The 27331-nt window shown below is 47.2% G+C and overlaps 1 protein-coding gene across 2 annotated transcripts in view; it reads right to left on the reverse strand.

Annotated features, from left to right (window-relative positions):
- The window catches only part of LPCAT1 (lysophosphatidylcholine acyltransferase 1), a 178638-nt gene that overhangs the window by 36015 nt on the left and 115292 nt on the right, over positions 1-27331 (reverse strand). The window contains exons 13-14 of one of the 2 annotated variants that reach the window (XM_073332458.1): positions 16361-16499; positions 11123-11695 (exon numbers count right to left, since the gene is read on the reverse strand). In XM_073332458.1, coding sequence (XP_073188559.1) covers positions 11391-11695; positions 16361-16499 — 444 coding nt within the window. In that variant the 3' untranslated portion in view covers positions 11123-11390. Of the gene's footprint in view, positions 1-11122; positions 11696-16360; positions 16500-27331 lie in introns of those variants that run through there. The other variant, XM_073332457.1, reaches the window with a different exon arrangement.

Here is a 27331-nt window from a genome sequence, read left to right on the forward strand (position 1 = left end):
ATTTAAAACTAACTTTATTTAATAAAGGAAATACTAACTATAGTTAGTGAATTGAATTACATGATAAAAAGGTTTTCTACTTGCTGATTAAAATCTGATTTAAATCTCTTTGATTTAAAAAAATCCACACTGAATCCAAGAGATAGGGGCTTTATGCCCTTCTAGATGGGCTTCCTAAACCAGCAGTGAAGAGTCTGTAACAGTTTATCTTCTGGTAGAGTCAGGATGAACAGATTCCAACACAAACTGTCTTCAAATTTTTCAACCTGGTGAGGGAGTCCAGCACCCACCCAAGCACTGAGACAAAACCTGCAGACAACAGAGGTGGAGTCTTGCAAACAGTGTTATGTATGTGCATGATGATGTGCCCAAGAAGAGCAATGCAAGACTTCATAGATATGGGACCTCACCTGCCTGTCCAATTTGTAGCCCTGAGACCTAATGGAGTTAAGGACAGAAGGCTGGGTGCAGGCTGGGCATAACTCTGTCTGCGAGCCTGGGAAGGCTGCCTCACATATACAGCACCACTTGAATTTAACCTGTGGCTTTCTTGGCTGCTCTGCTATGCCTGTAAGGGGCAGAGGAGCTGGCAGGAGATACTGCAGCGGAGACTCAGGGATGGTTAATACCCTCTAGGGATTAACTGAGTCAGGGAGGAGGAGGAGGAATGCTGAGGAGAGAGAACACTGTTCCCCACTGCCCAAAAAACAGGGCAAAAAAGTTAAAATAGAAAGAGGAACCAAAAAAGACAAAAATAGAAAGAGGAACCAAAAAAGAAGATATCACTGCCTGCTGCTGCACAGGCAGAGAATCTGGCAGCAAGCAGAAGGGAGATGGCTAGAATAGATGGTACCAAAAGGCTGATCTGCCTCTGTGAATTGCTGAGAGAGGAGAGCAGCCCAGATGTCCAGAACTGAGGGAGATGCTGGAATGTGGTGGGGGAGTGGGGGGCAGAACACACAGAAGGTATGACAGGAAAATAAATTAAAGAAAATAAATAAGGTATAAAGAAAGGATTAACAAGCAGACTAGCTAACGGACACCACAGAACTCTCTCTTAGGCCACAGGCACTTGAAAAGAAACTGGAGCTGCAGCAGATCCACCCTCCCCTATATACCTTCTAATCAGGGCATGAGGATATACAGGGCTCAGGCGTGGACCATATGGATGCTGGTATCAAAATATCTAACCAGAAAGGTTTAGGCATGCTCATACACCTGAAGTGGAACACCCATAGGGACAACAACTTGAAGAAGAATACTGGTATGCCTCGATGACACAAGTGGGCTGCCACTACTGCCAGGACCTACGTAAACAATCTCAGCACTGTGTTCAGAAGGGTAATGTATTGGTAATGTCCAAAGCCAATGGTAAACCTTAGGAAACTCCTGTGTGCTGAGTGTATGTCTATGTGAAAGTAAGCTTCTTTCTGGTCAAGACCTGTATATCAATCTCCCATCCCTGGATCAGGGATTATCAGGGAGAGGGTGATCACCCTGAACTTCCAGTGTCACATGCAGGTGTTCAATAGCCTGAGATCCTAGATAGGCCTCCAACTTCCCTTCCTTTTGGGGATCAGGAAGTACCTCAAAGTGCCTTTCCCTCTGAGCTTAGGAGGCGGTTCTATGGCTCGCAGCTGAAGAAATTATTCTACCTCTTGCATCAGTATCCTGTCATGAGAGTGGTCTCAAATGGGTCAGGGACGGCAGGTTGGAAGCAGGGATGGAGAGATGGTATGCCCTGTTATGATAACTGGAACAGTGCTCTACTTATGGTATGGCTGGGATCTAGAGACCTTCCTCTTCAGAGCAGTGGTACAGATACTAAGGGAACAAAAGGTGGCCGTAGAGTCTTTTAAAGTGTGGTCACACATCCTTCTTTTTGCTAAATACATTGTTTCCTTCAAATGGCAAATCCTCCACTGTCATCTGCACCTCTTTTGGAAAGCCCAACGAGTGGAGTTATGAGGAGCACCTCATCATGACTGCAGTCACCATCAAGTGAGAGGCTGTATCTGCTGCATCTAAAGCCACTTTGAGAGTGAATCTAGCCTCCAATTTCCCTTCTTCAACTATGTGGTGAACTCTTGCTTACTGTCCTCAGGCAATTTGTCCATCAATTCTGACAATTTATAATTAATAAAATCATACTTGGCCATAAGCACCTGGTAATTTGCAATGTGAGACTAGAAACTAGCAGATGTTCCTTCTACCTAATAGGTAAGGCTACGATTATGTCATGGAGGTTGCGGAAGTCACGGATTCCGTGACTTCGAGCGACCTCTGTGACATTGATGGCCCTGGCAAAAGCCCAGACTCCGCTGCCGGCTGGGAGCTGCAGGTGGTGAGACCCCTGCAACTGACCAGCTGCTGCTATTGGTGGCAACACGTGAGCTGTCCAGTGGCTCCAACGCCGTGAGCAGCTGGGCCCCCCCACAGCTCTCAGATAGCAGCAGGACTCTGGAGCTGCTCAAGGGCTGCGGGTACCCCCCCCCCCAAAGCTCCCCAGCTGCCGCAGCTCTCCTGCCCTTGCACCTGGTGGGGAACTCCCTGCAGCTCCCAGCCCCACAAGCCACTATACAATGGGGTCCCTGCAGCTCCAGGCACTACAGGGGCGGGGGGAGGGGGGGGAGGCGGGTTCTGAACCCTCCTCCATCCCTGTTTTGTCAGGGATGTTTTTGGTAAAAAGTCACTGCTTCTGTGATTTTTTGTTTGTTATCCATGATCTGTCCATGACTTTTACTAAAAATATCCATGACAAAATCGTAACCTTACTAATAGGTCCTTGGCATCCTGGTATGCTCGTGTTGATTTTGTCTAGTGTCGTCTATTCCTCCCTTTTGTGTGGCATGTAATAGTTCCTTTTCTCTTTGGAGTTGGGGCAATCATAGCCACAGTGTACCACAATGTTGCTGCAGGCTCCAGGATTAGATCGTTAATTGTTAGGGCAACTTTGCAGAATATCCAATAATTTGTGTAGAATCTTATGTACCTCCTCTAAAGGTATCTGGGGCAACCCTGCTATCCTCCTTAACAGCATCTGGAAGGCTCTAAAGCAGTGGTGGGCAACCTGCGGCCCCTCAGGGTAATCTGATTGTGGGCCACGAGACATTTTGCTGACATTGACCGTCCGCAGGCACAGTGGTCGCCATTCCCAGCCAATGGGAGCTGCGGGAAGAGGCAGCCAGCACATCCTTGCGACCTGCTGCTTCCCGCAGCTCCCACTGGCAGCAAAATGTCTTGCAGCTCGCAATCGGATTACCCTGATGGGCTGCATGTGGCCTGCTGGCCGCAGGTTGCCCACCACTGCTCTAAAGTCATTCAGGACTGAAGACAAATTTGGTGCGGCTGCCTCAACTGGCAAGGACGATAAGAGCTATAGCTTACTCAATGCTAAGTATAACTAGTCCTTGAGTAGTCCTATTGAAAACAATGGGATTATTTATGGGCAGCATAAGTAAGGATGTCGGTCTGGCAATGTGTTTTGGGTTGAGTTATAAATAAAAAAAAATTGTAGCAAATAAAACTACAGCTACAGCAGTACCTTTCTGGTCAGGTGGTTCCTCCTCCAGTTGCTGTTCAGTTTGAAAAGTATCTTCCACTCTAGGTGTGTGCGTGCCCACGTGCACCGTTGTCAAAATTTTGTGCTTTACTGGTATCTGTAGGGCCGGCTCTGGCACCCTCTAAAGTCCCACACTCTTGTGCGGGAATCTGAGGCGCTGCCAGCCCTATACCCTTTCAGTTCCTTCTTGTCTGTAATTCCGGCAGAGGGGTAGGAGGGCAGGTAATGGAATGGACATGAGCAACCGATCTTGAAGAACAACAGTTACGAAAGATAGGTAACTGTTGTTTCTTCTTTGAGTGCTTGCTCATGTTGATTCCATTCTTGGTGACTCACAAGATGGGCTCGGAGTTCACAGATTCATAGGACTGGAAGAGAAACTTGAGGAGTGATGTGAATATACCACTAGCATCATTGGAAGACCCCACGGGTTCCAATAGGACCACTGAGCCAGCAAGCGGCCCTGTTGCCACGTGGCCGCCGTCGGCGCCAGGCTGACCTCCGGAACCTAGGGTGACCGCTGCCTACATAGCAAATGACTGAATTCTCAGTCCGAGTCCCTTCAGGGACCATGGAGGGGCTATGGTTGCCTGTGTCTGCCAGCTGACGCAAAGAACGGGACACTGGCACCTAACGGGTGGTGACCAATACCTCTCTGGAGAGCGATGGAGACTGGTGCTGGGAACGTGGAAAGCGGTTCCGTACAGGTGGTGACTGGTGTGCCGGAGGCCATTTGGGGCAAGGGGACTTCTGCCAAGGCGTTGGTTGCCGGGAGGAGGGTTGGTACTGGGAGTGTGGTGATCAATGCCTTGAGGCAGGAGATCCACACTGCATTGGTGGGGACTGCATTGGTGGTTAGGGACTATTTAGAAAAGCTGGACGAGCACAAGTCCATGGGGCTGGACAAGTTGCACCCGAAAGTGCTAAAGGAATTGGCGGCTGTGATTGCAGAGCCATTGGCCATTATCTTTGAAAACTCGTGGCGAACGGAGGAAGTCCCAGATGACTGGAAAAAGGCTAATGTAGTGCCCATCTTTAAAAAAGGGAAGGAGGAGGATCCTGGGAACTACAGGCCAGTCAGCCTCACCTCAGTCCCCGGAAAAATCATGGAGCAGGTCCTCAAAGAATCAATCCTGAAGCACTTACATGAGAGGAAAGTGATCAGGAACAGTCAGCATGGATTCACCAAGGGAAGGTCATGCCTGACTAATCTAATCGCCTTCTATGATGAGATTACTGGTTCTGTGGATGAAGGGAAAGCAGTGGATGTATTGTTTCTTGACTTTAGCAAAGCTTTTGACACTATCTCCCACAGTATTCTTGTCAGCAAGTTAAAGAAGTATGGGCTGGATGAATGCACTATAAGGTGGGTAGAAAGTTGGCTAGATTGTCGGGCTCAACGGGTAGTGATCAATGGCTCCATGTCTAGTTGGCAGCCGGTGTCAAGTGGAGTGCCCCAGGGGTCAGTCCTGGGGCCGGTTTTGTTCAATATCTTCATAAATGATCTGGAGGATGGTGTGGATTGCACTCTCAGCAAATTTGCAGATGATACTAAACTGGGAGGAGTGGTAGATACGCTGGGATAGGATACAGAGGGACCTAGACAAATTGGAGGATTGGGCCAAAAGAAATCTGATGAGGTTCAATAACGATAAGTGCAGGGTCCTGCACTTAGGACGGAAGAAACCAATGTACAGCTACAGACTAGGGACCAAATGGCTAGGCAGCAGTTCTGCAGAAAAGGACCTAGGGGTGACAGTGGACGAGAAGCTGGATATGAGTCAGCAGTGTGCCCTTGTTGCCAAGAAGGCCAATGGCATTTTGGGATGTATAAGTAGGGGCATAGCGAGCAGATCGAGGGACATGATCTTCCCCCTCTATTCGACATTGGTGAGGCCTCATCTGGAGTACTGTGTCCAGTTTTGGGTCCCACACTACAAGAAGGATGTGGATAAATTCGAGAGAGTCCATTGAAGGGCAACAAAAATGATTAGGGGTCTGGAACACATGACTTATGAGGAGAGGCTGAGGGAACAGGGATTTTTTAGTCTGCGGAAGAGAAGAATGAGGGGGGATTTGATAGCTGCTTTCAACTACCTGAGAGGTGGTTCCAGAGAGGATGGTTCTAGACTATTCTCAGTGGTAGAAGAGGACAGGACAAGGAGTAATGGTCTCAAGTTGCCATGGGGGAGGTTTAGGTTGGATATTAGGAAAAACTTTTTCACTAGGAGGGTGGTGAAACACTGGAATGCGTTACCTAGGGAGGTGGTAGAATCTCCTTCCTTAGAAGTTTTTAAGGTCAGGCTTGACAAAGCCCTGGCTGGGATGATTTAATTGGGGATTGGTCCTGCTTGCTTTGAGCAGGAGGTTCGACTAGATGACCTCCTGAGGTCCCTTCCAACCCTGATATTCTATGATTCTATGACCGCGAACGCAGTACCAGTAACCTTGGCTGCCTGGCCAGGGACCGTGACTGCGGTGTCGGGGATCGAGGTTGTGGAGTCTGGGAATGACATCTCTGCTCTAGAGACCAGCAACACTCTACAGCCATTTGAGACCCATGCCTGGCTTGACCTTGGATTGGGGAGCCTTAATAGTGTCCACCATGGGACGAGGTGTAGGCGGTGCTGATAGGGCCATAAGGTTCCTAGCCACCTGAAAGGCCCCGGGTTTTGAAGGCACTAACAAGTGAAGTCAGAGGTGGATCCCTGGGCAAGATAAGGGGTCCAGCTGGAGAGGTACGCCCTTGGAGCTCTGGGGTGAGCTGGCAGCCTGAACAGGATCCTTTGCCAGATACCACCTTCCCCTCTGTACTTGCTGCTGGGGAGCGGCTGTGCTGCTTCTTTTGGTGCTTAAGTGCCGGTGAGGGGGATTGGTGCTGGGAGGAACCCGGTGCCAATGGGGCGCTCCACACCAATGATGATGTGCTTGGCATAGAGTCGTAGTGGGACAGCTCTGATGCCTGAAGGAGCGCAGCCTCCATGAAAAGGGCTTTAAGACAAATGTCCTGCTCTTTTTGAGTCCTTGGACAAATGTTTTTGCAAATCCTACATCTCTTCTTCACATGCGACTCCCCCAAACACTTTAGGCAGCTGCTATGGGGGTCACTAACAGGCACAGGCTTGTTGCAGATCGAGCACGGCTTTAAGCCTGGGGACCATCCAGCATGCTCCGTCCCTGGGATGAGGTCTCCAATGGGGAATCTAACTACTGAACACTATATTAAAAACTAACACTAAGTATTGAGAACTATATAAAACAAATACACAGAGAAAACACGCTATTGCTCTGACCAACCACCACGGGTGGTGAGAAGGACCTGAGAGGGTTTAGGGTCGGCGGTGCCTCATTTACTGGCGCATGAGCATGGGATTCCAGAGGGCGCCAGAGTCAGCCAACCACTAAGGCAAAAAATTCCAACAGTGGTGCACATGGAAGCACACACACCTACAACAGAATCGATTTGAACAAGCACTTGAAGAAGATTTGACAAAGTAAGGAAACTGTAGCTTTGCTTGTTTTGTTTAAATTAAGATGGTTAAAAGCAGCATTTTTCTTCTGCATAGTAAAGTTTCAAAGCTGTATTAAGTCAACGCTCAGTTGTAAACTTTTAAAAGAACGATAATGTTTTGTTCAGAGTTACAAACAACCTCCATTCCCAAGGTGTTCATAACTCTGAGGTTCCACTGCATTTACAATAGCTAAGCATTTGTATATATTTTTATCTATGTAAGTTTTCTAAGTTAAGAAGCTGCAGACCCTGGCGCTCTGTCTCAGACTAATGGCTGTGAGATGGAACTGGAGAGGTGGTCAGTTTGATACCACCAGTTATACTCTTGGTAAACAACATGAAAATAAGCAAGGTGCATGTGTGGACCAATGCATACAGCTAGCAAATCTTCCAGTCTCAGGCACATAGAGAGCAACTTCAAGTGCAAAGCAAGGGACAAATATTCCAAGAACAACGAATGATTATGGTTGCCAGACACTGGCTCTCTGAAATGAGGGGCACTCGCTTCTTGAGCGCCTCCTGCTGCTGTGTGTGGTATTGCAGGCCTTTTCCTGGTCATGGAGTCCCCTGTATATTGTTCACCTTACTTCAATGGCTCCAGTGCCTCCTGCTGACTATCTACCTCTGGCTCCAGACCTTCTGCGGCTCGGCTCTCTGGCTGGGTCACACAACCAAAACGAACCCCTTCCAGGATAGCAGAGTCCAACAAAACTATCAGTGTTTTCAGCCCTTTGGTCATGTTTCCATATGAGTCTTGTCCCCTTCTCAGGGCTTAAGTTAGGCTTGTCCCCCACTTTTCTTGGGGTTTATACCACTTCACCGGTGGCCAGTGGGGTAACCGAGGCCCTCTCACTATTCCATGTTCCCACCCAGGGACATTATACACAGCAGTTACGTATAGCTCTGTGGATGAGGGGAAAGTGGTGGATGTGTTATTCCTTGACTTTAGCAAAGCTTTTGATACGGTCTCCCACAGTATTCTTGCCAGCAAGTTAAAGAAGTATGGGCTGGATGAATGGTGGATAGAAATCTGGCTAGATCATTGGGCTCAACAGGTAGTGATCAATGGCTCCATGTCTAGTTGGCAGCCCCAAGCGGAGTGCCCCAAGGCTGATTTAGTTGGGGATAAGGTCCTGCTTTGAGCAGGGGGTTGGACTAGACCTCCTGAAGTCCCTTCCAACCCTGATATTCTGTGATTCTATGAAGGGTGCGTGCTGGGGCTGGTTTTCTTCAATATCTTCACTAATGATCTGGAGCATGGCGTGGATTGCACCCTCAGCAAGGTTGCAGATGACACTAAACTGGGAGGAGTGGTAGATACTCTGGAGAGTAGGGATAGGATACACTTGCACTGCTACAGACTAGGGACCGAGTGGCTAGGCAGCAGTTCTGCAGAAAAGGACCTAGGGTTACAGTGGACAAGAAGCTGGATATGAGTCAACAGTGTGCCCTTGTTACCAAGAAGGCTAACGGCATTTTGGGCTGTATAAGTAGGAGCACTGCCAGCAGATTGAGGAACCTGATCATTCTCCTGTATTCGGCATTGGTGAGGCCTCATTTGGAGTACTGTGTCCAGTTTTGGGCCCCACACTACAAGAACAAGGTGGCAAAATTAGAAAGAGTCCAGCAGAGGACAACAAAAATGATTAGGGAGCTGGAGCACAGAATTTATGAGGAGAGGCTGAGGGGACTGGGACTGTTTAGTCTGCAGAAGAGAAGAATGAGGGGGGATTTGATAGCTGCTTTCAACTACCTGAAAGGGGGTTCCAAACAGGATGGATCTAGACTGTTCTCAGAGGCACCAGGTGACACAATGAGGAGTAATGGTCTCAAGTTGCAGTGCGGGAGGTTTAGATTGGATATTAGGAAAAACTTTTTCACTAGGAGGGTGGTGAAGCACTAGAATGCGTTATCTAGGGAGGTGGTGGAATCTCCTTCCTTTCAGGTTTTTATGATAAGGCTTGACAAAGCCCTGGCTGGGATAACTTAGTTGGGGATTGGTCGTGCTTTGAGCAGGGGTTTGAACTAGATGACATCCTTCCAATATGAGGTCCCTTCCAACCCTGATATTCTATGATCCTATGATCACTTCTGCTTCCCTGAGCCTCTTTCCCACCTGGACCCTTTATCTTCACCCATTATCTCAGGGTTGAAGTTCTCAGATCCTCTCTCCTGCAGCTAAGCAAATGCAGCCAGAACCAAAGACTGGTTATCCCTCAAACTCCTTTGGCTACAGAGGATTATCTTTTTTTGTTCCTTGGTCCCAGCCAGGAACAGAACCTCTAAGGGCATGGCTACATTTGCAGATGTAGAGTGCTGTGAGTTAAACCCGTCTTCGTAGAGCGCAGTAGGGAAAGCGCTGCAGTCTGTCCACACTGACCGCTGCAAGCACACTGGCGTGGCCACATTTGCAGCACTTGCAGCAGCATTGGGAACGGTGCATTATGGGCAGCTATCCCACAGAGCAACTCTTTCTATTCTGGTGCTGTGGCTTGTAGGAGGGGGGCAGGGAGTGCAGGACATTCTAGGTCCTGTCCCAATGCCCTGTGATGCATCGGTTCGCATCCCAGCATTCCCTTTGCTTCCATCCACATTTGTCGCCATCCGTCAATTTTTTTGTACGCAGTCTTCCCTTTCAGTCTGCGGGAATAGAGCCAGAACTGCTGAGGAGTATGCTGATGAGTCTTGCCAGCACGTCACGATTGGCAGTTGAGTTATTCCCTATGATCCCAAGTGACAGTGAGGGCTCCGACAATGATATTGACTCGAGTAACGCATATGACAGGAGTTTGCTTGTGGCATGCACGGACATGCTCACCACTGTGGAACACCGCTTTTGGGCTCGGGAAAGAAGTACTTAGTGGTGGGATCACATCATCATGCATGTCTGGGATGATGAGCAGTGGCTGCAGAACTTTTGGATGAGAAAAGCCACTTTCATGGGACTCTGTGAGGACCTCGCCCCCGCCCTGCCATGCAAGGACACAAGATTGAGAGCTGCCCTAATGGTGGAGAAGCAGGTGGCTATTGCAATCTGGAAGCTGGCAACTCCAGACAGCTACTGATTGGTCGCTAACCAGTTTGGAGTGGGGAAGTCGACTGTTGGAATCGTGTTGATGCAAGTTTTCAGGGCCATTAATCCCATCCTTCTCAGAAGAACCAGGACTCTGGGTAATGTGCATGACATTGTGGCTGGCTTTGCACAAATGGCTTTCCCTAACTGTGGAGGGGCGACCGATGGCATGCATATTCCAATTCTGGCACCAGCCCACGTAGCTTCTGAGTACGTTAATCGGAAGGGGTATTTCTCGATGGTTCTCCAGGCGCTTGTGGATCACCGTGGGCGCTTCACTGACATTAATGCAGGCTGGCCCGGAAAGGTGAATGATGCACACATCTTTTGGAATACTGGCCTGTTCAGGAAGCTGCAAGCCTGGACTTTTTTCCAAGACCAGAAGATCATCACAGGGGAAGTCGAAATGCCCATTGTGATCCTTGGAGACCCCAATAACCTTTTAATGCTCATGAAACCCTACACAGGGAGCCTTGACAGCAGTGGAGCGGTTCAACAACAGGCTGAGCTGGTGCAGAATGACTGTGGAGTGTTCTTTTGGCCATTTAAAGGGCCACTGGTGCTCTCTGTATGGGAAGCTGGACCTGGTCGATATATCCTGGTTATATCCGCACGCTGTACCATCCATAACATTTGTGAAGAGAAGGGTGAAAGATCCACTCAGGCATGGAACTTGGAGGCTCAACACCTGGAGGCAGAATTGGAACAGCCAGAGAGCAGGGCTATTAGAGGGGCCCAGTGCGGGGCTGCAAGGATTAGGGATGCCTTGAGGGAGCAATTTGAGGCTAAAAACCACCAGTAATGTCTGGTGCCCTGCACAGGAGTGAAGTGCAGTATTTCCAATGTTAGTAGGAATCTGTGCTTGCTACACTGACTTGCAGTACCTGTTTTTTCCTGGGCTAAGGTATCTTTTACTTTATGCAATAATAAAGAATGTTTTCAAAGCCAAAAAAATCCATTTATTGAAAAGACACGCAACTGCTTGGGAAACAGAAAGGGCAAGGGGGTGGGAAACGGTACAATCACAGATTTGAGTATGTCCTGTCTGGAGTGCTGTGCAATGAGTGCTGCACTTCAGAATGGCTATATTGCATGGTGATGGGGGTTGAGTGCAGTGGGTAAGGGTTGTAGTTTTCAGGACTGGGTGGTGAAGATACAGGTGTTGGAGGCAGCTGGTGGCAGTAAGAACCCGGATGTTGAGGAAAGTGGGTTGGAGGTGACATGGGGGCACAAGGGAAAGAGTTTTAGGACAGGGGCTGCGGGGGGGCCGGTAGTGCTCCATCTGCATTGCTACAAGCGCCTGTATCGAGACTGCTTGGCGCTCCATGATGCTTAGCAGCCACTCCGTGCTTTGCTGCCGGCGATCCGCATTCTGCTGGCAGACCCCTCCTTGAACTCTCCCACCACTCCTGCACTTTTTGATTTTCATTACTTGAATGCTGCATTACTTCATGCAACATGTCTTCCTTGCTTCTATGTGGCCTCTTTCTGATTCTTTGGAGTCTTTCAGCCGGTGGTAACATGGATGGCTGAGATCTCAAGGTTGCATCTGTAAACGCAAAATGCAACACTAAACAGAGGCAGCATTGTTCACACCAGACAGAGCAATGATTCCCCCCGTACTTAAAGGCAAGCACAGTCTACACAATAGCATAATTTGCCCGTCTCAAAGCGAGCATGCATAACCCACTGGAGCCCCAAAATGGTGAATAAGCACCGGTCAAGCATGACTGATTGTTTCACGGCTGTACTGTCCTCTGGGTTTCTGTGCCTTGGGGAGAGCCAACAGCGGCAGGGGGCCCCTCTACTGAACACTGTTCCCACATTTTCCACAGGATGAGTTAGTCCTGGAAGATATCTTGCTGCTGAGGGTGACCTGGGAAGCAAGGGAGGGTCTACTGCAATTCAGCTTCCACCCTGGCCCATATGCAGCTTGCCTGTGTGCAGCAATGGTCCCTCCGCCCCTCACGGCACAGTGGCGCAGACAAGTTAGCCTGACTGGGACAAGGACCACAGTGATTCTCCCAAGAAACCTGCACAAGTGCATTGTCCAAGTTCTGGATTAGACCTTTGAAGAGATCACCGAGGCAGATTACCACGACGTGAGAGCGCACATCAATGCCCTATTCCGCATCTAGGCATGCATGCAGCTCTAACCCTCCTCACCCCAAGAGCCCGCACTGAATAACTTCCTTCCCAAAATAAAAGCTGCTTACTGGGAACCTCCTCTGGTGTTTGTCCTTCCCTGAGCACCGGCCACTGCGACAGGCTACCTTCCTCCTGGCTGCATGCATCTAGGGATTCTGGGGTGCCTTCCTCCGCCTCAGCATCCTCGCTCCCACTTTGCTCTTCCTCCTCCTCCTGACTTGTTGCACTGGGCTCTGAAGTGTCCATGGTGGTCCCCAGAGTGGAGGTGGGGTCGCCCCCAAGTATCGTGTCCAGCTCTTTGTAGAAACTTCTGGTCGTGGGGGCAGCACCGGAACAGCGGTTTGCCTCACGGGCTTTGTGGTAGGCATTCCACAGCTCCTTCACTTTAATCCTGCACTGCAGTGTGTCCCGGTCATGGCTCCTTTCCATCATGTCCCTTGATATCTGCCCGAAGGTATTGTAATTCCTACAGCTGGAGCGCAGCTGGGACTGGACAGCTTCCTCCCCGCCAAACACTGATGAGGTCCAGCAACTCGCCATTGCTCCATACTGGGGCTTGCCTGGTGCATGGAGGCATGGTGACCTGGAAAGATTCACTGAGAGCGCTCCACACCTTGCTGAGCAAACAGGAAGGGAATTTTCAAAATTCCCAGAGAATTTAAAGGGTGGGTCTGACAGTTGGTCACCTGAGGGAAGTAGAGTTCAAAGTGATGACCTGAGTGGCTAGCACAGGCATTGTGGGACACTTCTGGAGGCCGATCAGAACTCACTATAGGACCAGGGCATCCACACTGGTGTCACGGCTCTTCAGCAGCGGCACAGCAAACGTTATTCCATTCGCCAAGGTGGAGTACCAGCAGCGCTGTAGCTGCAGAGTCAGAGCACTCTACATGCCTTGCCAGTGAGGATGGGTAGTGCGCCCCGGGCTCCTTTATTGCGCTATAACTTGCAAGTGTAGCCAAGGCCTAAGTTTGCTGTAACTGCCTCTGTCTGAGCTTGCTGGGTTCTTATTGGCTGCTTCCGTGCAGCCTCTCTAGGCAGGCTTGAAAGGCCCACCTTTGCTGTTCCTTTCCTGGATCAGGGTGTAGTAGGACCATGGGGGTTCCGGAAGGGGTCCACAATGGGTCTAGTTAGTATACTACATCACACGCTCCTTCGTAGCAATGCTGTGCCTATCAATAAAATGTATCCAACTAATTCCCCACCTTTTCAGTTCTAACTAGATGCTTTCCAGTTGAATGATGAAATATGATTTGGGAGTTTTCTTTTTCATTATTTCATGGGATATTCTTATAATTGAAATGGAGAATAAAAGAACAGGACCATCTTAGTCTGATAAATGATTTGGCATCAGTTTATTTAGTAGCAAAAGTGTTCATAAAAGCCAATGCCTACATTATATCCCTTATTGTAACATCTGTTCTATAGATAGCTGTTGATTTTGTCCTCTTCCTACGTTTTAACATCGTTATATTTCTATCCAAATGTGACAGTTTGGGGGAATCTGTACAATTTATGAATTGTTTGAGATTATGAACTCTGTATATGTCTATGTCAGACTGCAAATTCCATTTTGAGTGTGCTTCCTCTCTGCCTTGTCTATTGGCTGATTTTCTTCATTTTGGACTGAAATTCCAGAGGCTCATGGCAAAAGAACAACAAATGAGGGTCAGTGACTTAAAGTGTTCTCCCTATTGAATGGAATAGCTCTAAACAGACTGGCTCCCAATCAGGAGAACTGGTTTATCAGGAGTGAAAGGTTGCCTTGGCAACAAAGTCACCTGCTGGGACTCTGATCACCTGCTGAGGATGATCAGGAAGTCACTTGACTGAGGAACTGGAATGTTATAAAAAGAGCAGAAGCTGCTCTTTTTGGTCTCTGTTCTTCTTTTCTCCAGCTGAAGTGGAAGAAGCAGCAATAGGTGCTTGATGAGACCAGGGACCCTGCCTACCTTCCTAACACGGATGGACTTCCAAGGGAAGTATGTGCAAAGGAGGGGCATTTCGTTTAGGAAATTTGTTTTGTTCTAAGTGATTTGTACGGTCTTGTGAGTAAGTAAAAGAACAATAGTGTTAGAATTTGTGCAAAACGTCTGTCTCTTATATGCTTTACAGCTACCACGTGGTCCCTGGAAGAGGTAACCCAGAAGGCTCACACCTTTTGGTAGAGTTCCGGGAGAGGGAGTGTTCAAGCAATAGGGAATGCCAGGAACCCAGGTACCTGAACAATGGGTTCAGCTCTCAGGAGGGGATGCCAGATAGTGGGTATGTGCCCCCTGAGATTATGCTTGCGGATCCAAGTGAAGGGCAACGGCTGGGCTCCATTCAGGCTCTGCAGGCTTAAAAACACCCAGAGACCCAGCAGCTGGGTCACATCTTAACAGTCTAGTTGAGTGGCCATCTACCTTAGGGTTTTCTTTGATTACTCCTATTTAAAGGTTAATGACTGATGACGTGTAATGAAGTCTGCTCTGGTGTCCACATTTCTGTAGCAATGCAATACATTTTAAAATGAAACTTTCTTAAAATAAACAATTTGAAAAATTATTACAGTAAGATATTATGTTTATGCATCAGACCCACAAAAATATGTGGAAGTCACAATCACTTAGAATCATAGAATCATAGAATATCAGGGTTGGAAGGGACCCCAGAAGGTCATCTAGTCCAACCCCCTGCTCAAAGCAGGACCAATTCCCAGTTAAATCATCCCAGCCAGGGCTTTGTCAAGCCTGACCTTAAAAACCTCTAAGGAAGGAGATTCTACCACCTCCCTAGGTAACGCATTCCAGTGTTTCACCACCCTCTTAGTGAAAAAGTTTTTCCTAATATCCAATCTAAACCTCCCCCACTGCAACTTGAGACCATTACTCCTCGTTCTGTCATCTGCTACCATTGAGAACAGTCTAGAGCCATCCTCTTTGGAACCCCCTTTCAGGTAGTTGAAAGCAGCTATCAAATCCCCCCTCATTCTTCTCTTCTGCAGGCGAAACAATCCCAGCTCCCTCAGCCTCTCCTCATAACTCATGTGTTCCAGTCCCCTAATCATTTTTGTTGCCCTTCGCTGGACTCTCTCCAATTTATCCACATCCTTCTTGAAGTGTGGGGCCCAAAACTGGACACAGTACTCCAGATGAGGCCTCACCAATGTCGAATAGAGGGGAACGATCACGTCCCTCGATCTGCTCGCTATGCCCCTACTTATACAAGGACTTCTATTTGGGGGATGCTGTTGCCCTTAGGTTTACAGGATCCAAACCTTAACTGAATCAGTCACAGGTAGGTTGGGCTGTTTGATTATTATTATTATTTATTTATTAATTCTTCTTCTTCACATTCTTCTGAAGTTTCCAAAAAAGATTAGGGCTTTATTGTGCTGAGCAATGTACATACACATAGCAAGAGACATTCCCTGCTCTAAAGACCTTACAGCCTAAATAGACAGGACAGACAAAAGGAGGGAGAGGAAATTTGCCCCAAGTCACAAGTAGAACCTCGAATACAACTTGAGTCCCTTGACTCCCAGTGCAGTGCTCTGTCTATGGGATTACAATGCCTCTCTGCTGCACAGTTCTCTCCAGGTCATCTTGGTTATAACTAGAACTGAACAAATAGTTCAGAACAAATTTATTCAAAAGCTCAACCTTTTTTACCGTTCCTGAACTGTCTACAAACAGAGGGGGCAAGTTCCCCTGTCCCCAGATCTCAGACGGATGAGAATTGAAAGACAACAGGAAAGAGATACAAAACTAAAAAACAGAGGGAGCAATGTAACACATATAAAAGAGGACAAGAGGAAAATCAGTCACAGAGCAGGTGTTGTCTAAGACCTCATCCAGGATCACCTAACCTAAGGTAAAGAAATTAAATAAATATTGAAACGGAAACACCTCGTTATGGCATTTGATGTTTTAGATACATACTTTTGGCCTAAGTAACTTGGCAAAAACACTGCAAATGATACACTTTTAGTTACTATAAAACAAAAGAAAAAGAAAAAAGTTAGCAGCTACATCTTTGATAATCCATAGTTGTGTAGAGATTTTCAAATCATTTAATTACTTACCATATGTGATTTTCCCTTTTTCTTCTGCATCTATAGCTTTAAAAAGGTCTGTTACATTAAGGTCTGACACACCCAAGGCAGTCTTCAGAATGCAAGCTAAGTTGTTTTCTATTATGGTTCCATTTTGTGATTCATACATCTATGAAATAAGGCAGGACGACAAATCATTGCAAAGCCAAGTACTAATTTTCAGAAGAGCAACACATTTAAAATAATTTTATATGGGTAAGATTTATTTCTGAAAAGCCAAGTTAGTCTCAAATTGATAATGATCAAGCGAGAGCTTGTGGGTGGCCTATCTGAAATAAATAAAGGGTAGACACAGCCAAGTCATTTATGAACCACTGTGTACTTAGTGAAAAGATTGTAATTAATCTTTCCCTGCTGGATGCTGAACTGATGATCTTTCATATATAAAGAACAGCAGCTCTACCACCTGAAATAAAGGAAAATGGCAAAGAAGAATAGCCAATAATAATAATAAAATAAATAATAGTAGTAAATCTTTGCACACATACAGTGCTTTCCATGTGAGGATCTTAGAATACTTTATAATCAGTAATGAATAAAGCATCATAAAACTTTGTAAAGTAGTTGATTATCCCCATTTTACAAGAATGGAGGCATACACTTTGGAGCCCTGCTTGAAATGCATTGGGCCTAATTTTCAGACATATGATAAAGATATTAAAAATAACAAATGGGTTAGAGAAGTAGATTGGAAACTTCTTTTCAGACTTCTATTAAAAAAACTGGAGATAATCAATTAAACTAAAAGTTGGCAAACTCTATATGGATAAAAAGAAATACCTTGGCACACAAAAATTAGTAGGTAGAACTCACTGCCGCAAGATTTCAAAGGCCAAGAGTTTAGTAGAATCAAAAAGGATCAGCCATTTTATGGATAACAAGACTATACATAGTTACAACAGCATTCTTGCACTTTCCCCCTAAGTAACTAGTACTACCCACTGCTGGAGACAGACTACTGCAACAGAAAAACTAGTTTGCTGTCATTCTTAAGTGCTCAGAGGCAAATACTGAAGGCAGGGGTCCCAAGCACAGTCAAGGGATATCATCCTGGCAGGATTTCCAGAACCCCACTCCTTCCCTAGCAACTGAAGGAGAGATGGCCTTGGATTCACACTAGCATGCTGCCCTTGGACTTCAATACTGAATCCTTTTCCATCTTTTGGGATTGCTCTGTCTAGCAGGTTTCAATCTCTGGCTGGTTGGCATCTGATAAATTTTTCCAGTCCTAAAGGAAAATATTAAAACCTTTCACTTTAAGAGATCATTCAACGAAATTATATCAGTAACACAATTGACCACACACTAATAAAAGCACATGGCTGAGGACGATTGTGCAACGACACCTACTCAGAGGTTAGCTGAAACATTTTGACAATCCCAAAAAGCTGTGCAAAGATTTAAATCCTCATTTAAATTACCTGGGTTGGGATAAATAATTACAGTGGTGGCAGGGCGACATGAGATTGAACATAACTAGCTTTGGCAGAAATCGGAATGAAGACAGGAACAGGTGGGTGAGAAAGAAAGGATTAGAAGGAGAAAGAGGGAAAATTATTGCCTGTATTTCTGCTTCTTTGAAGACTTCATTTAGTAGGTCTCTCACTCCTACATCCAACAGAACTTCCATAGCTCAAGTCTTTTGACCTTCTAGGGTGGCAGTAACAGGGGAGAGTATGAGCCAGGCCCCTTACAGGCTGTTCCAGTCACCCTTTCTTCGGCTATATCATGGAATTACTGGTCACAGTTACATAGTGAAGGCTATGTTTTGCCCTTAACACAAGGCTTCAACCGCTTTGCTATTTATAAAGAACACAGTGTATCTGTCCCAAATCTTACTCTTTGAATAAAGAATGAGAATAGAGAATTTTGTGAAAAGTTACAGTAAATCGGTTTATAAATTACAATTAACTTTAATATAGGTCCTTTAAGAATTTTAGCACCAGGTGTGAAAGCTTTTCTTTCTCCCAAATAATCTTGATAACAGAATAATTCAGAAACTGCAAAATTCCTAGAAATCTTGTGTATCGGTTACATCTGAAGCGTATTTATCTATTATCTAGGCTGAGCCAGTCCCTCAACCTGACAGTATTAGCCTTCACACTTGAAATAGGAGTTGAGAACCACATCTCCATTGCATAAGAGAAAATGGAGATTTCCTGGACAGACGTCAGGATATGCTTCTACTGGCACAACATTCTGAAGACTCAGAGCAGGCTGCACAGCTGGGACATAAGGATGGTGAAGAAAATTGGCAACATGTAACCTCCAGAAGAAGAAAGAGGAGCATCCATGTACCAGCAATGCAGATACAGGTGAGCAACCGTTTTCATGTTCTCTCCACAGATACTACTGCAGAGAGTGGACTAGGATGATACATCTGAGGGAAGGGAGCAGAAGGAGACTTCACTGATTGGAAGGCATGAGATGCACTGTCCTAGGGATGGGGATTCCACGACTACCGCTCCCAAGAGAAGGAGGCGGGTGATGGTGGTCGGGGACTCCCTCCGAAGGGGGACTGAGTCATCTATCTGCTGTCCTGACCAGGAAAGCCGAGATGTGGGCTGCTTGCCAGGAGCTAGGATTCACGATGTGATGGAGAGACTGCCGAGACCCATCAAGCCCTCGGATCGCTACCTCTTCATGCTTCTCCATGTGGGAGCCAATGATACTTCCAAGAATGACCTTGAGCGGATCACTGAAGAATACGTGGTTCTGGGAAGAAGGATAAAGGAGTTCGAAGCGCAAGTGGTGTTCTCGTCCATCCTCCCCGTGGAAGGAAAAGGCCCGGGTAGAGACTGTCGAATCGTGGAAGTCAACAAATGGCTACACAGGTGGAATCAGAGAGGCGGCTTTGGATTCTTTGACCATGGGATGGTATTTCAAGAAGAAGGATTGCTAGGCATAGACGGGCTCCACCTAATGAAGAGAAGGAAGAGCATCTTTGCAAGCAGGCTGGCTAACCTAGTGAGGAGGGCTTTAAACTAGGTTCACCGTGGGAAGGAGACCAAAGCCTTGAGGTAAGTGGGATACCAGGAGGAAGCATGAACAGGACAGCGCAAGAGGGGAGGACTCCTGTCTCATACTGAGAAAGCAGGATGATCCGTGAGTTATCTTCAGTGCCTATACACAAATGCAAGAAGCCTGGGAAACTAGCAGGGAGAACTGGAAGTCCTGGCACAGTCAAGGAATTATGATGTGATTGGAATAACAGAGACTTGGTGGGATAACTCACATGACTGGAGTACCGTCATGGATGGATATAAACTGTTCAGGAAGGACAGGCAGGGCAGAAAAGGTGGGGGAGTTGCATTGTATGTAAGAGAGAAGTATGACTGCTCAGAGCTCCAGTATAAAACTGCAGAAAAACCTGAGAGTCTCTGGATTAAGTTTAGAAGTGTAAGCAACAAGGCTGATGTTGTGGTGGGAGTCTGCTATAGACCACCGGATCAGGGGGACGAGGCTTTCTTCCGGCAACTAACAGAAGTTACTAGATCACAGGCCCTGGTCCTCATGGGGGACATCAATCACCCCGATATCTGCTGGGAGAGCAATACAGCAGAGCACGGACAATCCAGGAAGTTTTTGGAAAGTGTAGGGGACAATTTCCTGGTGCAAGTACTGGAGGAACCAACTAGGGGCAGAGCTCTTCTTGACCTGTTGCTCACAAACAGGGATGAATTAGTAGGGGAAGCAAAAGTGGATGGGAACCTGGGAGGCAGTGACCATGAGATCGTCGAGTTCAGGATCCTGATGTAAGGAAGAAAGGAGAGCAGCAGAATACGGACCCTGGACTTCAGAAAAGCAGACTATGACTCCCTCAGGGGACTGATGGGCAGAATCCCCTGGGAGAATAACATGAAGGGGAAAGGAGTCCAGGAGAGCTGGCTGTATTTTAAAGAATCCTTATTGAGGTTGCAGAAACAAACCATCACGATGTGTAGAAAGAATAGTAAACATGGCAGGTGACCACTTTGGCTTAACAGTGAAATTCTTGCTGATTTTAAAAACAAAAAGGCTTACAAGAAGTGGAAGATTGGACAAATGACCAGGGAGGAATATAAAAATATTGCTCAGGCATGCAGGAGCAAAATCAGGAAGGCCAAATCACACCTGGAGTTGCAGCTAGCAAGGGATGTTAAGAGTAACAAGAAGGGTTTCTTCAGGTATGTTAGCAACAAGAAGGTGGTCAAGGAAAGTGTGGGCCCCTTACTGAATGAGGGAGGCAACTAGTGACAGAGGGTGTGGAAAAAGCTAACGTACACAATGCTTTTTTTGCCTCTGTCTTCACAAACAAGGTCAGCTCCCAGACTACTGCACTGGGCAGCACAGCATGGGGAGGAGGTGACGAGCCCTCTGTGGAGAAAGAAGTGGTTCAGGACTATTTAGAAAAGCTGGACGAGCACAAGTCCAAGGGGCCGGATGCGCTGTATCCGAGAGTGCTAAAGGAGTTGGCTGATGTGATTGCAGAGCCATTGGCCATTATCTTTGAAAACTCATGGTGATCGAGGGAGGTCCCGAATGACTGGAAAAATGCTAATGTAGTGCCCATCTTTAAAAAAGGGAAGGAGGAGGATCTGGGAAACTACAGGCCAGTCAGTCTCACCTCAGTCCCTGGAAAAATCATGGAGCAGGTCCTCAAGGAATCAATTCTGAAGCACTTAGAGGAGAGGAAAGTGATCAGGAACAGTCAGCATGGATTCACCAAGGGCAAGTCATGCCTGGCCAAGCTAATTGCCTTTTATGACGAGATAACTGGCTCTGTGGATGATGGGAAAGCAGTGGACGTGTTATTTCTTAACTTTAGCAAAGCTTTCGATACCGTCTCCCACAGTATTTTTGCCAGCGAGTTAAAGTAGTTTGGGCTGGATGAATGGACTATAAGGTGGATAGAAAGTTGGCTCCATGTCTAGTTGGCAGCTGGTATCAAGTGGAGTCCCCAAGGGTCGGTCCGAGGGCCGGTTTTGGTCAATATCTTCATTAACAATCTGGAGGATGGCGTGGATTGCACCCTCAGCAAGTTTGCAGATGACACTAAACTGGGAGGAGTGGTTGATACGCTGGAGTGTAGAGATAGGATACAGAGGGACCTAGACGAAAGACAGGATTGGGCCAAAGGAAATCTGATGAAGTTCAACAAGGACAAGTGCAGAGTCCTGCACTTAGGATGGAAGAATCCCATGCATCGCTACAGACTAGGGACCAAGTGGTTAGGCAACAGTTCTGCAGAAAAGGACCTAGGATTTACAGTGGACGAGAAGCTGGATATGAGTCAACAGTGTGCCCTTGTTGCCAAGAAGGCTAACGGCATTTTGGGATGTATAAGTAGGAGCATTGCCAGCAGATCGAGGGACGTGATCGTTCCCCTCTATTTGACATTGGTGAGGCCTCAGCTGGAGTACTGTGTCCAGTTTTGGGCCCCACACTACAAGAAGGATGTGGATAATTTGGAGAGAGTCCAGCAGAAGGCAACAAGCATGATTAGGGAGCTGGAGCACATGACTTATGAGGAGAGGCTGAGGGAACTGGGATTGATTAGTCTGCGGAAGAGAAGAATGAGGGGGGATTTGATAGCTGCTGTCAACTACCTGAAAGGGGGTTCCAAAGAGGATGGATCTAGACTGTTCTCAGTGGTAGCAGATGACAGAACAAAGGAGTAGTGGTCTCAAGTTGCAGTGGGGGAGGTTTAGGTTGGATATTAGGAAAAACTTTTTCACTGGAAGGGTGGTGAAGCACTGGACTGCATTACCTAGGAAGGTGGTGAAATCTCCTTTCTTAGAGGTTTTTAAGGTCAGGCTTGACAAAGCCCTGGCTGGGCTGATTTAGTTGGGGATTGGTCCTGCTTTGAGCAGGGGGTTGGACTAGATGACCTCCTGAGGTCCTTTCCAAACCTGATATTCTATGATTCTATGACTCCAATTCAGAGATAGGGTGGGTACGAAGGGTACAGTTTAGGTAAACACAATGGATGGAGGAAAAGCCTGTGTGGTCTGGGTGTGGGTATTGGCTATGACTGAGTTGCCAGTATCCTTTGCAGGACAGGTGACTGCAGGTGACCACCCTCCTTGGTGAGTCCCGAAGAGGCTGCATTCTCCTGAGCTGGATGACCCTAACTCAAGAGATGAGGATAATGCTCCTTTGTCCTGCCCTGTGGCACTAGGGTGGGAGTGTTTCTTTTTTATTGATTTTAGTCAAGAAATCCCAGCCTCGCTTGCAGTGGATGCCTGAGACACTGTGTCTTCTAATCCCATGACAAAATTAGTTGGCGGGGGGAAGGGGGGATATCGATTGGTCCCCCCGTATGTTGGAAGTATATACTGCTCCTCCCTCTGTCTGTGTCTCTGCCCCTGAACTGAGCTTCAGCTCCGTGTCAATCTCCTGACTCCCCTCAGAACTTCCCTCTTTGTTATCAGTCTCCACCTCCAAAAGAACAATGTTGGGTTCACTTAACTCCTCCTCCTCTTCTGCTGTACTCAGGCCCCCCTGTTCTGTTTGAGAGTGACCTATCACTTCAAAATAATCAACTTCCTCATTTAACTTCCCCTGCTGCAGCAGTCTCTGACTGTTACACAGCACTAGGCTGTGGTCTCCTGTTTCTGCTATCTTCTTTTTCCTGGTGCTGGTAACTGGTTCTGGGGGTTAGTCTGTCCCCTGTGGTTCCACCATGCCAACAGGAACCACTGGTTGGCTGCCTACCTCCTCGGTATCTCTCTGTGAGACAGCCTGCGCTTCTCTGTATTCTCTCTCTCCTGTGGCTAAAATGCTTCCTTTAGCCCCTGGCTCCTGCAACCTCCAGCACTTGTTGGTTCACCTGGTCTTTCCATAGTATTACAGACACTCTCTAACCTCCTAATCAACTCCAGCAGCAGTTCCCCGTCTGCCTGGTAGCCTTCCAGTGACCTTGAGCACACAGAAGCCTTAGCCTGACAACAATGCGCTGTGTCCCAAACATCCTTTGTTTGACTCTGACTTCACTCTAATATTTTCTCCAATTCCTGTCTCTTAGTAAAGAGTCAGCTGTTCCCCTGTAGAGGAACGCAGCTGGACTTTTGACTGCTGAATAACTTTTCTCTCTTCCTCAAGAGCCTGCGGTGTCTGGCTAAGCTGATCCACCCTCCTTTTCAACTTAAGTGCCAACGTGTTACATGCCACAAACATTCATTAAATCAGTATCCCTTTCAATTCTCTAGACTTCCTTCCCTTTCTTTTGCCTGCTTCAACCTCAGACACCTGACAACATCCCATGGGTTGGGATGCTAAAACACTGCTTGACTGTCCTTCAACTGCATCAAGTCTCCTTCATAACTCTTAACATTCCTTTTCACAAGTCTCCAACACCTTGTTGAGGGCGACCATGACTTGGTCTCCAGAAGTCTCGGCTGACTCCCCTCCCAATTCCCTAGCTAATAAGCTTTATCTCACTTACTGAATTCAAAGTCTGCACAATAATTAGCACATAATGTGGACACTTCCCTTCCAAAATGGTAAACCTCTTACCTAGTTAACCGGTTACAACATTTACTCTACTCTGAACAGTCCCAAAGGCTAAACTGGCTCCATGCTTAGTAGAAGGTAGGCAAGTCCAGAATTAACCTGTAGAAGGATGGGGGTTACTTCCCTCTCTTCCCTTGTTGGCTACTGTGCTCTAGCAGCTCCAGAGGCATTTACTCTGCTTGGGCCCACCAGGCACTGTGGCAGCTAGGGGTAAGATGGCACAGTCTTTCCACAATGTATGGCTCAGGGCTGCAGTCTGGAGGAGCTGTAGGACTTTTGTTAAACTCTGTCAGACTACTCACACATCTGGACAGGTGCCAACCTACTGTGGCCTATTGGCAGCTAAAATAAAATCAGCTCCCTTGCCACCTCAAAGTGCGGGTCACCAGGCCCTGATGCTACTGCTTATTCAACTTTAGGTACCTTTACTTAGTTTCACAACACAACACAACTTACAAAGCCACTTTAACACATGTATAAAGCTTCAAACCGCATAAAATTTGCCCCACTCTTACTGATTATATTCATTTTAAAAATGTCCACTTAGTCACTGATTACAATTCGAGGGTTTTAAAAGGTTCTAGTCTCAGAATCAGGCACAACAGAATTAAGCTCAATATCTGGTTGGGAACCCTGATGTACACAGCAGCAATACTCATACTGAGGGTAGAGCAAAATTTAAATACATTTAGTAGCATAATTAGTAAAAACACAAAGGCTTCAACCCAAATGGAGGCATAGTTATAGTACAGTATGAATGGTGTCCTGTACCATCCCTTACATATAGCCACAGTCCTCTCATGGAAACCTAGTAGTGGGAGACAGGTTGTGTTCCATGATGGTCCAACCCTGCCTCTGGCATGTGAAACAAGTCTGATGGTCAAGAATTCAAATCTTACGTGGTGGTTTGGCCTGTTATAGGGCCTTGTGACTGCCATGAATATTCATATAAACATCTGGCCTCCTTTGTCCATAACTGACTGACTCACTCTATTCTATAGGTTAGTATATTAATGATCTCAACTCATCATATATGTCAATTTGTTGCCAAGGCAAATTTGTGGTTACACACCTGCTGATGTTCCTATCCTAAAATGTCCAAAAGCTGGTGTCAGTTCATATTCCTGCAGTTACCTGGTATCACTTTACATAAAAATACCCATACCATAATATTTCCAGTTCCCCAGTAACTTGGGGTCACTGTTGCGTAACTCACTTATGCTAAAACTCATAGACCTCAAAGCCTTATGCTAACTGCTCAGGCTAGATTACAGGATATAGGCCTAGAGGTTTCTTGTGTTACAGCTACATAAAGCACCTTTAAGCTAGCTCTGTGGGCTACAGATCTTTTCTCAGTGCTAGAAGCAAAGCACTGGAAGTTTCTCATTCAGTCTGCTGTCAGTTTGCCCCACCAGAGGAAATTCTGATCTGCCACACTGTGATCTATGCATTACTTATGAGGAACTAGAATGGATTCACTCAGTGTCTGCCAAGTGCACAGCAACTAGGAAAGTCTTGTAGGACAGAGTCCACTCATGCAGCTGCAGGAGTTTCTCACACAGGGGTATGACTGCTACCTCCCTGCTTATAAAACATGGTGGCCTAATTGTCCTTTGACTCAGGACCTTTCAGAGACCTGGTAGCTTAAAAGTCCTCAGCATGTACAGGACAGCCTCATCTCCAGAACTACTATGTGCAGCAGCTACTCCTGGAAAGACTATGTCCCCTGGATGTGAAAACTTTCTGTGTGATCTCATCAGACCAGACACATCCATAGTCACCACAATATAGACCAGAAGTTTTTTGGACATCCAATCCTAGTGGTAGATTGTCCCTGATTGCTACCAGACCTGAGAAACCTTAAGACTTATTAGGATGCAACACAAAGAATCTCTGATATTTGATTCCATTTGAATCTCAAAAAGTCCACTGAAAGCACCCCATTTGGAAATGTATCAAGGGAACAATGAAGTCAGCCCTGTTACGGCCAGCAGTCACAACATAGCACGGGCTAAGCCAGGGGTGGGCAAACTATGGCCGCGGGCCAGAACCGGCCCCTCAGGGCTTTGGATCCGGCCTGCGGGACTGCCCCCCGTGGTGCTGGAGGCCCCGTGCCGCTCTCAGAAGTGGCTGGCACCACGTCCCTGGGGCCCCGGGTGGGGGGCAGAGGGCTCCATCCATTTCCCTTGCCTCCAGCACCACCCCTCACAGCTCCCATTGGCCGGGAACAGGGAACCATGGCCAATGGGAGCTTCAGGGGAGGTACCTGGAGGCATGGCAAAGGCAGCGCGCAGAACCCTGTGCCACCCCGGAGCTGCTTTAGGTAAGCGGCGCCGGGCTGGAGCTCAAACCCCTCCTGCACCCCGCTCACCAACACTCTGCCTGCACCTCACACTGCTTGTGCACCCCAACTCCCTGCCCTGAGCCCCCTGCCTGCACCTCGCAGCCCTCCTGTCCCCCAACCCCCTGCCCTGAGACCCCTGCTACACCCCGCAGCCCTCCTGCACCCCAACCCCCTGCCCTGAGACCCCCGCTGCACCCCAACCCCCTGCCCTGAGCTCCCTCCCGCAGTCCCCATGCCTCCTGCGCTCCTGCCCTGAGCCCCCTCCTGCACTCCAACCCCCTTCCCTGAGCCCCCTCATACACCCCGCATCCCTCCTCTGCCCCAATCCCTTGCCCTGAGCCCTTTCCTGCACACTGCACCCCCTCCCACACCCCGCACTCCCTCCTGCATCCCAAACCCCTGCCCCAGCCCTGCATACAATTTCCCCACCCAGATGTGGCCCTCGGCCCAAAAAGTTTGCCCACCCCGGCTTAAGCTGTCACCTGCTGTCTCTTGTTTAATCTTTTTGCCAGAATGGAGATATCTTGGATTCTGTGCCAGGGCAGGAAAGATTACAGTTTTGAGTACAAAGCTCTACTAGACATACCTAATGTCTAATAGGAATAAATTAGGACTTTGGGAAGTTTATTATAAAACCTAAGGATTTCAGCACCTTGATGGTGACATAACTGACCCTTTTAATCTCTCCCAAACCCTGCCCATCAATCATCTGAGTAAGGAAATGTGGATTTACAGCTTTGACAAGTAGGATATGACTGCTTCCCAGTACTTCATGAAAACAAAACATTAGACAAAAAGGGGAAAAAAAACAAAAATTGACAATCTGAAATGCTTGCCAAGCACTGGAAATATCTGTGTGTGTGTGTGTGCCTGAAAGTCCAAAGTCCACACCGACTTTCTTAAAAAAAAAAAAAAAAAAATTGTGCTGGCTACCAAAATGATTGTCTTGATTTTTTAATTTTTTCTGCATACTAGTTCAGTTCCCCAATATCTGAGATTGGCCAGTGCCCTTCTGCCTTTTTGACAATCAGGAAGTAACTAGATTAAGGCCCCTTATTTCTTTTGCACAATGTCATAGGCCTGATGGCTGTCTTTACTAGGAG

The sequence above is a fragment of the Lepidochelys kempii genome, chromosome 2 (genome assembly GCF_965140265.1).
Source record: "Lepidochelys kempii isolate rLepKem1 chromosome 2, rLepKem1.hap2, whole genome shotgun sequence".
NCBI classification, from domain to species: Eukaryota; Metazoa; Chordata; order Testudines; family Cheloniidae; genus Lepidochelys; species Lepidochelys kempii.